The sequence below is a fragment of the Clytia hemisphaerica genome, unplaced genomic scaffold (genome assembly GCF_902728285.1).
Source record: "Clytia hemisphaerica strain Z4C2 unplaced genomic scaffold, Clytia hemisphaerica genome assembly, whole genome shotgun sequence".
In the NCBI taxonomy this organism is placed as follows: Eukaryota; Metazoa; Cnidaria; class Hydrozoa; order Leptothecata; family Clytiidae; genus Clytia; species Clytia hemisphaerica.
In genome coordinates, this window is record NW_027104005.1 from 71,075 (window position 1) to 83,971 (window position 12,897).

The 12,897-nt window shown below is 33.8% G+C and overlaps 1 protein-coding gene across 1 annotated transcript in view; it reads left to right on the forward strand.

Annotated features, from left to right (window-relative positions):
• Positions 1–6,051: 6,051 nt before the first annotated feature.
• LOC136811349 (putative uncharacterized protein DDB_G0274435) overlaps positions 6,052–12,897 on the forward strand; it is an 8,719-nt gene continuing 1,873 nt past the window's right edge. The window contains exons 1-3 of the mRNA XM_067067964.1: positions 6,052–6,089; positions 10,073–10,112; positions 10,819–10,898. Of these exons, the coding sequence (XP_066924065.1) occupies positions 6,052–6,089; positions 10,073–10,112; positions 10,819–10,898 (158 nt within the window). The remainder of the gene's footprint in view (positions 6,090–10,072; positions 10,113–10,818; positions 10,899–12,897) is intronic.

The following is a 12,897-nucleotide window of genomic DNA, read 5'->3' on the forward strand; positions in this document are numbered from 1 at the left end:
CAGTGTCCATATCGAATGTGTCTAACCGATATGGCCATTTTAGTTTAATTCTTCCTAATCTTTTGTTTGATTGTTTTTATTGAAAAGAAATAAAAGAAATACTCCTTGAAAGAATATTTCAGTTAATTTTCATTTATTGGAGTCACTCTGAGCCGGATGACATGACAGTGTCCATATCAGATGCGTGTAACCGATATGGTCATTTTAGCTTAATTCTTCCTTATCTTTGTTTGATTGTTTTTATTTAAAAGAAACAGTTCTTGGAAGAATATTTCAGTTAATCTGTGTTCATTAAAGTCACTCTGTCCTGAACGATATGATAGTGTCCATATCGGTTGCGTCTAACCGACAGGGCCATTTTAGTTTAATTTTTCGTAAGCTTTCTTTGATTGTTTTTATTGAAACTACATACTTCTTGGAAGCATATTGCAGTTAATTTTCATTCATTGAAGACACTGCAAGCTTGATGACATTTCAGTGTCAATATCGGTTGCGAGTAACCGATATGACCATTTTAGTTTAATTCTTCCTTATATTTGTTTGCTTTTTTTTATTTTTTTTAAATACTCCTTGAAAGAATATTTCAGTTAATTTACATTTATTGGAGTCACTCTGAGCCGGATGACATGACAGTGTCCATATCGGTTGCGTCTAACCGATATGGCCATTTTAGTTTTATTCTTCGTAATCTTCGTTTGATTGATTTTATTGAAAAGAAATACTTCTTGGAAGAATATTTAAGTTAATTTATGTTTATTGAAGTCACTCTGAGCCGGATGACTTGATAGTGGCCATATCGGTTGTGTTTACCGACATGGCCATTTTAGTTTAATTCTTTGTAAGCTTTGTTTGATTTTTTTTATTGAAAAGAAATACTTCTTGGAAGAATATTTCTGTTAATTTACATTCATTGAAGTCACTCTCTGCTGGACGACATGACAGTGTCCATATCGGTTGCATCTAACTGATATGGCCATTTTAAGTTAATCCGTCATTATCTTTGTTTAATAGTTTTTATTTAAAAGAAATAGCTCTTGGAATAATATTTCAATTAATTTACAATAATTGAAGTCGCTTTGAGCTGGATGATGTGACAGTGTCCATATCGTTTACATGTAACAAATATGACCATTTTAGTTTAACTTTTCTAAATCCTTGTTTGCTTGTTTTTATTGAATAGAAATAGTTCCTGGAAGAATATTTCTGTTAATTTAAATTCATTGACGTCACTTTGAGCCGGATGCCATACATACCAGTGTCCATTTCGGTTGCGTCTAACTGATATGGCCATTTTAGTTTAATCCGTCATTATCTTTGTTTAATTGTTTTTATTTAAAAGAAATAGCTCTTGGAATAATATTTCAATTAATTTACAATAATTGAAGTTGCTTTGAGCTGGATGATGTGACAGTGTCCATATCGTTTACATGTAACAAATATGACCATTTTAGTTTAACTTTTCTAAATCCTTGTTTGCTTGTTTTTATTGAATAGAAATACTTCTTGGAAGAATATTTAACTTAATTTACATTCATTAAAGTTACTCTGTGCTGGACAACATGACAGTGTCTATTTCAGTTGCGTCTAGCAGTTATGGCTATTTTACTTTAATTCTTCCTAATCTTTGTTCAATTCATTTTATTGAAAAAAATACTTCTTTTAAGGATATTTCAGTTAATCTATATTCATTGAAGTCATTGCAAGCTGGATGACATACAAGTGTCCATATCGGTTTTGGCTAACCATTTTAGTTTATTCTTCCTTATCTTTGATTGCTTGTTTGCTTGTTTTTATTTAAAAGAAATCTTCAAATAATATTTCAGTTAATTTACATTCATTGAAGTCACTCTCAGATGAACGACATGCCAGTTTCAATATTGGTTGCGTCTAACCGATAAGGCAATTTTAGTTTAATTTTTCCGAATCCTTATTTGCTTGTTTTTATTTAAAAGAAATACTTCTTGGAAGCATATCGCAGTTAATTTACATTTATTGGAGTCACTCTGATCCGGATGACATGACAGTGTCCATATCGGTTGCGTCTAACCGATATGGCCATTTTAGTTTAATCTTCTTAATCTTGGTTTGATTGTTTTTATTTAAAATAAATACTTCTTGGAAGGATATTTTAGTTGATTTTTATTCATTGAAGTCAATCTGTGTTGGACAACATGACAATGTCCATATCAGTTGCGTCTAACAGATATGGCTATTTTAGTTTAATTCTTCCTGATCATTGTTCAATTTTTTTTATTGAAAAAAATACTTCTTTGAAGGATATTTCAGTTAATTTTTATTCATTGAAGTCACTCTGTGTTGGACAACATGACAGTGTCCATATCGGTTGCGTCTAACCAATATGGCCATTTTAGTTCAATTCTTCCTAATCTTTGTTTGATTGTTTTTATTTAAAAGAAATACTTCTTTGAAGAATATTGCAGTTAATTTATGTTCATTAAAGTCACTCTGTCCTGGACTACATGATAGTGTCCATATTGGTTGCAACTAACCGACATGGCCATTTTAGTTTAATTCTTCGTAAGGTTTTTTTGATTGTTTTTATTGAAACTACATACTTCTTTTAAGCATATTGCAGTTAATTTACATTCATTGAAGACACTGCAAGCTCGATGACATTTCTGTGTCCATATCGGTTGCGAGTAACCGATATGACCATTTTAGTTTAATTCTTCCTTATATTTGTTTGCTTGTTTTTATTTTTTTTTAAATACTTCTTGGAAGAATATTTCAGTTAAATTACATTTATTGGAGTCATTTTGAGCAGGATGACATGACAGTGTCCATATCGGTTGCGTCTAACCGATATGGCCATTTTAGTTTAATTCTTCCTAATCTTTGTTTGATTGTTTTTATTTAAAAGAAATACTTCTTGGAAGAAATTTCAGTTAATTTATGTTTATTGAAGTCACTCTGTCCTGGACGACACGATAGTGTCCATATCGGTTGTGTCTAACCGACATGGCAATTTTAGTTGAATTCTTTTTAAGCTTTGTTTGATTGTTTTTATTGAAAAGAAATACTTCTTGGAAGAATATTTCTGTTAATTTACATTCATTGAAGTCACTCTGTGCTGGACGACATGACATTGTCCATATTGGTTGCGTCTAACCGATATGGCCATTTTAGTTTAATTCTTCGTAATCTTTGTTTGATTGATTTTATTGAAAAGAAATACTTCTTGGAAGAATATTTCAGTTAATTTACATTTATTGGAGTCATTCTGAGCCGGATGACATGACAGTGTCCATATTGGTTGCGTCTAACCGATATGGCCATTTTAGTTTAATTCTTCCTAATCTTTGTTTGATTGTTTTTATTTAAAAGAAACACTTCTTGGAAGAATATTTCAGTTAATCTATGTTCATTAAAGTCCTGAACGACATGATAGTGTCCATATCAGTTGCGTCTAACTGACATGGCCATTTTAGTTTAATTCTTCGTAAGCTTTCTTTTATTGTTTTTATTGAGACTACATACTTCTTGGAAGCATATTGCAGTTAATTTACATTCATTGAAGACACTGCAAGCTCGATGACATTTCAGTGTCAATATCAGTTGCGAGTAACCGATATGACCATTTTAGTTTAATTCTTCCTTATATTTGTTTGCTTCTTTTTATTTTTTTTAAATACTTCTTGGAAGAATATTTCAGTTAATTTACATTTATTGGAGTCACTCTGAGCCGGATGACATGACAGTGTCTATATCGGTTGCGTCTAACCGATATGGCCATTTTTGTTTAATTCTTCCTAATCTTTGTTTGATTGATTTTATTGAAAAGAAATACTTCTTGGAAGAATATTTCTGTTAATTTACATTCATTGAAATCACTCTGTGCTGAACGACATGACAGTTTCCATATCGGTTGCTTCTAACCAATATGGCCATTTTAGTTTAACTCTTTGTAAGCCTTGTTTGATTGTTTTTATTGAAAAGAAATATTTCTTTGAAGAATATTTCTGTCACTTTACATTCATTGAAGTCACTCTGTGCTGGACGACATGACAGTGTCCATATCGGTTGCGTCTAACCGATATGGCCATTTTAGTTTAATTCTTCCTAATCTTTGTTTGATTGATTTTATTTAAAAGAAATACTTCTTGGAAGATTATTTCAGTTAATTTACATTTATTAAAGTCACTCTGAGCTGGATGACATGTCAGTGTCCATATCAGTCGCGTGTTACCGATATGGCCATTTTAGTTTAATTCTTCCTAATATTTGTTTGATTGATTTTATTGAAAAGAAATACTTCTTGGAAGAATATTTCACATAATTTACATTCATTGAAATCACTCTGTGCTGGACGACATGACAGTGTCCATATCGGTTGCATCTAACCGATATGGCCATTTTATTTAATTCTTCCTAATCTTTGTTTGATTGTTTTTATTGAAAAGAAATACTTCTTGGAAGAATATTTCAGTTAATTTACATTCATTGAAGTCACTCTGTGCTGGACGACATGACAGTGTCCATATCGGTTGCATCTAACCGATATGGCCATTTTAGTTTAATTCTTCCTAATATTTGTTTGCTTTTTTATTGAAAAAAATACTTGTTGGAAGAATATTTCAGTTAATTTACATTCATTCTGCCGTTTCAGAGCCAAAGGAGGTAAGTTACAAATTTTCAAAAATTTTTTTTTTTCAAAAATCATGGTTTTTTGACCTGCTCTATCAGATGGTGTTACTAATTTTCATTGAAAATGCCTATTTCAGATTTGCCAAAAGAGGTATGTTACAAAAATTCATAAATTTCTCATTTTAAATGATGAAAAAATGTTTTGAAAGTGAAAAATTGGAGGTAAGTTACAAAATCTGTTTAAATAAAAAGCTGTAAGTAACAAAAACTTTCTAAAATTTTGCTTAAAAAGATGTAAGTAACACATTTTTGAACAAAAAAATGAATTAATCAAAATACTTTCAATAAGATCTGAATATATTTTATGGAAATCAATTCTTTGCTAGATTCTTTATATTTAGTGTAAAGATTGGTACTAAATGGTCAAAATTTATCCTGCTGGCACGTTTTTCTTGATTTATTCCAAATCCAGAATATTCAAAAATTGTTACATACCTCCTTTGGCTTTAAAACGGCAGCATTGAAGTTACTCTGAGCTGGATGACATGTCAGTGTCCATATCGGTTGCGTGTAACCGATATGGACAAAAAAGATTGTTTGGCAAAAATAAAAATTGTTCTTACCAAATAGCCTAGGGTAAATGTTGTTCGGAAGCATTCATTGACCTTGACTGTGCCAAGTGTAGCGAAGGAACAAAATTATAAACAATATACCGACACCAGCTTCACGTTTTCGTTTGTAGACCGACCAATGGAATTTATATTCTTCTCTAGCGCCAGTTCAATAAATTTACTATCTACACCTTCTCATCTGTTTTTGACATTTCTTTGGCGACCGAATATATTTTAGCTCCATCGAACGACATGTACGACGGAAAGTTTCTACGAAATCACCTTGCGAATTGCCCAAAATTATGGTTAACCACGAAGAATAAAAACAAGAAAAGCATGGTTGTTCACAGAGATTGCAAAGCAACCTAACAAGAAGAAGACGTAGAATAAACAAGCTTGAGTCATGTCTCCTTCAAAGCACAATAAAATTATCGAAGAACTATCTCAATTGAGGTTAAACTTCAAAAGTCTTATAAAGAGACATCTTACTTGAGGATAAAAGAGCAATAAAAGCTATTAAAAAAACCAAAATACTTTTACTCATATGCAAAACAAATTACTAAAGTCAAAAACAAAAATTGGATCATTACTAGAAGAACGAAATCTGATTAGCGATTCAGTAAAGATGAAAGAGATCCTCTCTCAGCAATACAGATCAGTCTTCAGTACACCAAAAAACACCCCTTCCCCTCCAACAGCTGATCAACGATCACAAATTGAAGATATTCTATTAACAAGAAAAGTTTTTCAGGATATGATTGATAAACTCAATAATACCTCTGCGGCTGGTCCAGATGGCTTCCCAGCAATCTTTCTAAAAAACTGCTAAAAATCAATGTCCAGACCACCTTTGGAGAAAATGCTTGGATACTGGATAAAACCCCTGGAACCCTGAGAAAATGCCTCATTGTCCCTATCCACAAAGGAGGAAATCGAACTGAACCCGAAAGATATCGCCCAGTAGCCCTCACTTCCCACCTAGTGAAAATGTTCGAAAAAATCTTAAGAAAACAATTGACAAAGTACATTGAGAACAAAGCAAAAATGCAGATGTCGTCTACTTTAACTTTATCAAGGCTTTTGATAAAGTATACTTAAACCTGGCACTCACCAAAGTCCAAAATCTTGGAATCGATGAAACGGTTTTGAAATGATTGCAATCATTCCTAACGAATCATCACCAAGCCGTAATAGTGGATGGCGTTCCATCTACCCCCACACCTGTTATATAAGGTGTCCCACATGGATGTGTTCTAGGACCATAACTTTTCCTAATGTTAATGGGAGACATTGATGAAGTTCAACACTCTTCCACACGAAGTTTTGCAGATGACACAAGGCTCATCAAAGGTGTAGATGACATAGATGATACACAAAAGCTTCAAGAAGACCTGAACTCAATTTACACTGGTCGGATGATAGCACCATGGAGTTTAGCGGTGTCAAGTTCGAGCTCTTACGTTACGGACCAAATACCAAAGTGAAAGCAGAGACAAGCTACATGAGTAGTGGCAACATAGAACTTCAAGAATATGATTATGTGAAAGACTCCCTGTTCAACTCCCTCCCAAAAGAATTGAGGAATTTAAGTGGATGCCCTTTGCTAACCTTCAAAATAAATTTTTGCTTCAAGAAAGCGCAAAAACTGGACAAAACAGCTGTTTCTGGCTGAAAAACACTGTTTTTATGAGTTAATATCTCGAGTTATGTACAGAAATCACCTATAATTGCAATATATATCTCTAATCTTAATTTTTTTGAGAGCTTTACAAAAATATACAACAGGTCTTCTTTTTTTCAAGCTAAAACTTTCATAAATTTTTGACCCTATGATTTTTGCTTGAGACCGTCATATTTATCCGAAAATCACACCAAAATGTTTGAAAAAAGAACGAACCTAAGTAATTTTGATTCCCCTACCCCTTAGCTTTCCAAAAATGTATAACAAGTGCTTTGACCAAAACAATCTAGCAATTTTACAAAATGCCCTCTGCTATAGCGAAAGTATTACGATAGCTTTTCTGCGTGTCTGTCTGTCGAGAAAACTATTTGGGCACAAACTATGGCTTGGGCGTTTGACTGCGGGCGTACTGCGACCAATATTCTAAAGGTGGACTCGCTCACAAAGATGAAAAACGGCACTTTTCTTAACAATTAAAATACGCTAGTGCAAGAAGTGTAACCAAGCCTTTGTAAACATTCGCCGTGAGAACTTTTTAATGACTGCTTGATTGCACATGCTTTTAAAAGTTGCTGCTGCTACCAAAATGAAGTTAGCATCCGATTCAAAATATTTTTCAGCTTCCGTCTATACTTTTCAGGATCCAATTTACTTTAGTGGACAGCACCATTCTTGGACAGCATTTTTTGGTACTCAAAACTACAATGGACGGTACCTATGTCTATTAGCTACCATTTACTGAAAAAATTAGGTTTTTACCTCATTTTCCCCAGGAGGAGATAGCTATGAAGCTCTGGTCGTTGTCAGCATCCGATTCAAATTTTGACCTTAAACGCGTTTATCATCGGACAGCATCATTCTCGGACGGCATCCTGTAGGGTTCAAAAGTATAAAGGAAGGTACCTATGTCTGTTAGCTATCATTTAGTGAAAAAAATAAGTTCATACCTCATTTTCCTTAGGAGAAGATAGCAATGAAACACTGGTGATTGACAGCGCCTTTTTCAAATTTTTATCTTAAACTCGTTAATTATCGGACAGCATCATTCTCGTACGGCATCTCATGGGGTTCAGTAGTATAATGGACGGTATCTATATTTTTTAAGCTGTCATTTAGTGAAAAAATTAAGTTCATATCTCATTTTCCCTACGAAAAGATAGCAATGAAACACTGGTGATTGACAGCGCCTTTTTCAAATTTTTATCTTAAACTCGTTAATTATCGGACAGCATCATTCTCGTACGGCATCTCATGGGGTTCAAAAGTATAATGGACGGTACATATGTTTTTTAGCTTTCATTTAGTAAAAAAATTAAGTTCATACATACCTCATTTTCCTTAGGGAAGATAGCTATAAAGCACTGGTGATTGACAGCGCCTTTTTTCAAATTTAGACCTCAAACTCGGGACAAAATCGAAAAATTTAAGTGGAAATATTAAAATAGCAATCTTCTCCCGAACTTTAAATTCTGAAAAACTTTAAAATAAAATGCATTAAAATCTCAATATATTTCGACCAAGATTGTACTCCAACGTCAGTCCTAGTCTTTTATGCTTCGATTTCGTGTGAAATCATTTTTTCAGTGTCATTGATTGGTTAAAAGTGACTTATCTTAATTGAACGTATTGATTGGTTGAGAAAGAAAGCTGGAGGTCTCCTAATTTTTTTTGCTCAAAATCTTTTTAATGGATGAGTTGAGTGTGTGCTGGCCTTTGTGAACCACCTTGATGGTTCACACTGGATTAACTGCACTGGATTAGCACTTGATCCGGAAGTGTGTTATTGTCTCGCAAGCTGGTAGGCAGTATAAACTTCAGCGGAAGACGGTACTAACGAGGCGACTCCTCGACCAGTCATCATAAGAAAGCTTCAAGTTCTTTTGATATTTATTTGCTCGCTCGTGAGTGCTTCCGTCGTGTTACTTGTAATAAAAGTGCCCATTTAAATACACTTTGTATTATCTTCATAGCGTAAAGTTTAGAAATCGGGGAAATCCAAAGTTAATTTTTTGTTATAAGTGCTGTACTGTTTCTTCAAAGGATTTAATTTTGTTCAATGAAGCCTTTACATGTAAAATTTGAACACAAGAATTGGTTTCAAAAAAGTCTTTTCAAAAATGGGCGTTTATTTTGGAAAAGTTTGATCCCTCAAACTTCTGCTTTATCACGCTTTACATCCCTCAAAATTGGAATTGAAATTTTTGCCGATAGGAAAGTAGTAGTTCTGAAATTTTCACTGAACATTCGTTTCCATTGTTCTCTATCAGATAGGGAAAAGTTACGTCTTTAGACCATCAATTTTTAATTACGGCAAATAATTTTGAATCAAACAAGCCCGATTAAAGATCGCCGTGTTCATACTGGTTTCATTCCCATTCTTTATCTATCAAAACCTTTAGCTAGACCCCAAGTTATTAAATATTTGTGCAAATTATTCAATTCTGAGCCTACTGTATAGTGTTAGCATGTTCTGCTTATAGAAGAACAAGCTTCTTGTTTGTGTACTGAAAATCTAAGTTAGACAAAGGCAAAAACCATTAAAAGCTATTCTATCAAAAGTCTTGAAATAATTAAAGAATTTAGATTTTTCACAGGGGAAATATGCATGAAATATACATCTAACTGATACAATGCGCTCATTCAAAATTCTATTCGAATCTTTTTATAGGTCGAACTTATTTCTCAGTTCCCGTTAGGGAGGAACTCTCTTTTCACACTCTCTGATAATTCAAATCTCTTTGGTTATTTGAACAAATAAGATTCCCCGTGCGAGTTCGAATTAGTGAGAGCCAACTGTACACGAATGTCCGAAATATATTTTAAGAAGTTTCTATGAAGACACCCCTGTCTCAATAAGCCGACTAAGTTGTAAAACCATCGGGCTGGCTATATAAAAGAAATAGGACTTTACCCGGGCTGATAACAAAACAGGGTTCTCATCGAGTTCTCTGGGTTTTCCTTGACTGCTGGCCCTGCTTTCATCTCGGTTCATAGAAAAAGTACCCTTTCTTTGGCCTTTTTGTAAGCGAATGAACAGTAGGTAATTATGATGAAGTCAGAGAAACTTTTCTCGGGAGCTCCTTGGCACCTAGCATAGGAAAATAGAATGATTACTGAGTGAGGAGAAGGAGATACACAAGTACACCCCCTTCTCACAGACCCACTGGGACCCCTTCCCACTGGAAAAATTGGTCAAAATATCGTCATGTTTGAAAGTTACCCTCAATATTTGTCCCCACTGAAAATAATCAAACAAACCGATCCTCACTGCGAAACACTATATGCTATTTCCAAATCTTGACAGATGGGGTAGAAAATTTAAAAATAAATTCTAAACAGGCTCATAGGGGCTTGAATTACGATAACTTAGGCAATTTCCAGGTTATATTACCTGGCTGGATCTGATCGGGTCACTGATGCAGGGGTGAAAGATAGAAATTATATGAGTTGGATCAAATATTAATTTGATATATTTTTGCGAAAAATGAATTTTTAACTTACAATTCAAGTCTCAAATAAACTCTTATAAAATATGACGTTCCACTTAAGCAAGGCAAACTTACACACAAATTCAAAAGGTTGCAAGATAGAAAGGTGAAACTGTTACGCAGTAAAGGTTTTGCGTATGAAAAAAGCTAAAATATAATGAGGTAAAATCATTAAAAGTTGTACAGTAAAGATGAAAGGAAAAAATGCTGCAAGTTAAAAAGTAGAATACCGTATCGGTCCTTTAATACACCGGTCCTAAGTAAACACCAACCCCTTCTACGCTGACCCTATTTCCCGACATCCTATTTGACTATTTTTTTGACTTATATCAAAAGGCTATAAATAACGCCAAAACTTGAAACGGTAAATTTTAACGAAATCACACAGAAATGTTGCTTCATTTGGTGCTAATCTCTTTTTCTTTATCTACAGTTCTATCCTACAAAAGACCTTTCTAATCTTCTCAACTTGAATCTACTTTTTGCGAACTCTTGTTTGAGAAGCAAGAAAATGTAATTGTTGGATGTATCTATAAACATCCAACGATGAAAATCGAAACTTTTACAAACGACTTCTTCATTCCCTTCTTACAAAAAGCTAATAAGGAAAATAAGCGCCTTGTGCTTATGGGTGATTTTAATTTCAACTTGCTAGAATGTGGTAACTCTCCACATGTAAATAACTTCGTAGACTCTCTTGAATCCTTTTTTCTTTTACCTAGTATTTCTCTACCTACCAGAATCACTGATAGGTCAAGGACACTCGTTGATAACATTTTCTTCACTCCTTCTAAATACAAACCTTTAACAGGAAATCTTCTTTCAGGTATTTCTGACCACTTGCCTCAATTTCTGATATTTGAGAATTTTCATTTTAACTCCTGCAAGGAAACAAAATATTACAGGAGATGGAAAAATTTTGATAACAATAAATTCAAAGAATCCTTTTACAGAGTAGACATCTTGCATTCTGACTCGGATAATCTAGATCTTCTTTTTAAGAGCTTTTTTGATTGAATGAATACCCTAATAGATATACACGCACCTCTGCAAAAACTCACCAATAAGCAAATGAAAAAGACAGCTAAATCTTGGATAACTAAAGGCACTAAAACCTCTATTGCTAGACGAGATCAACTCTTAAAGGCTTACACGCGAGAGAAGGACAATAGTATTAAACTAAAGTACGTATTAAAATACGTCAAACTATAAATGTTAATAATGAGGAAGCGAACTTTCATCAAACTCTTGTAAATTCACCAATAAATTCTCTGTTTTTCGAGGAGATACAAGCTGAGAAATCGTAAAAATTATCAATGCTCTTAAATCTAAGGCAAATGGACCATTACAGCATCCCACCAAAAATCTTAAAATCGGTTCTTGGTGAGGTAGCTCAACTCCTTGCTAAAATTTTCAATTTATCAATACAGACAGGCAAGTTCATAACAACTCTTATGGCAAAAGTAATACCGGTGTATAAAAATAAAGGTTCCCCAAACGATCCTAACAACTTTAGACCAATTTCACTCCTCTCTAATATTGATAAAATATTTGAAAAATTAATCAAATCCAGAGTTGTAAATTTTCTTAACATTAACAACAGCATCTTCAAAAACCGATTTGGATTCCGCAATAAACACTCTACTTCTCACGCATTAATAAATGTAACAGAGAAAATTCGGTCAAATATTGACAAAGGGTTGTATTCTTGCGGGGTATTCATTGATCTTCAAAAAGCTTTCGATACAGTAGATCATGAAATTCTTCTATCAAAACTTCATCACTATGGCATACGTGGCGTTGCGAACCTCTGGTTTCGATCTTACCTGACTGAGAGGAAACAATATGTTTCAATTTCTGGTCATGATTCCTCAAAACGATCTATCAGACACGGAGTCCCCCAGGGCTCTGTTCTAGGGCCTCTACTTTTTCTAATATATATAAATGACATTCCTAAAGCCATTCTGACTTAATCAGACTCTCCTCTTGGCTTTGTGCCAACAAAATCTCTCTTAATACTACAAAAACTGAGGTTATCCTGTTTAGAAGTAAAAATAAACCTGTACCATATACCATGAATCTCAATCTTGATGGGCATGTCTTGAAATTTTCGAAATGTGTCAAATATCTTGGTCTTTTTCTCGATGAATCTCTAGCGTGGAATTTCCATTTTGATCATTTTATCCGCAAGACGAATGTCGAATGGTATTTTATCCAAACTGCGTCACTTTGTTCCACAGACCATTCTTAAAACTTTATACTATGCTATTTTTCACTCTCATTTGTCATACGCAATAATCGTATGGGGGCAAAGTCTCACTCAAAACTCTAGAATAGGCAAACTTCAAAAAAGATGCATGCGCTTTTAATGCAGAATCTGCTCCTCTTTTCATTAACCTGGATATTCCAACTTTGCCACATACTGTAACAAAGTTCAATGTCCGACTCGTACATCAAACTCTCACTAATCTTTCTCCTGAAGCTGTTACGAACATTTTAAACTTCAAAACTC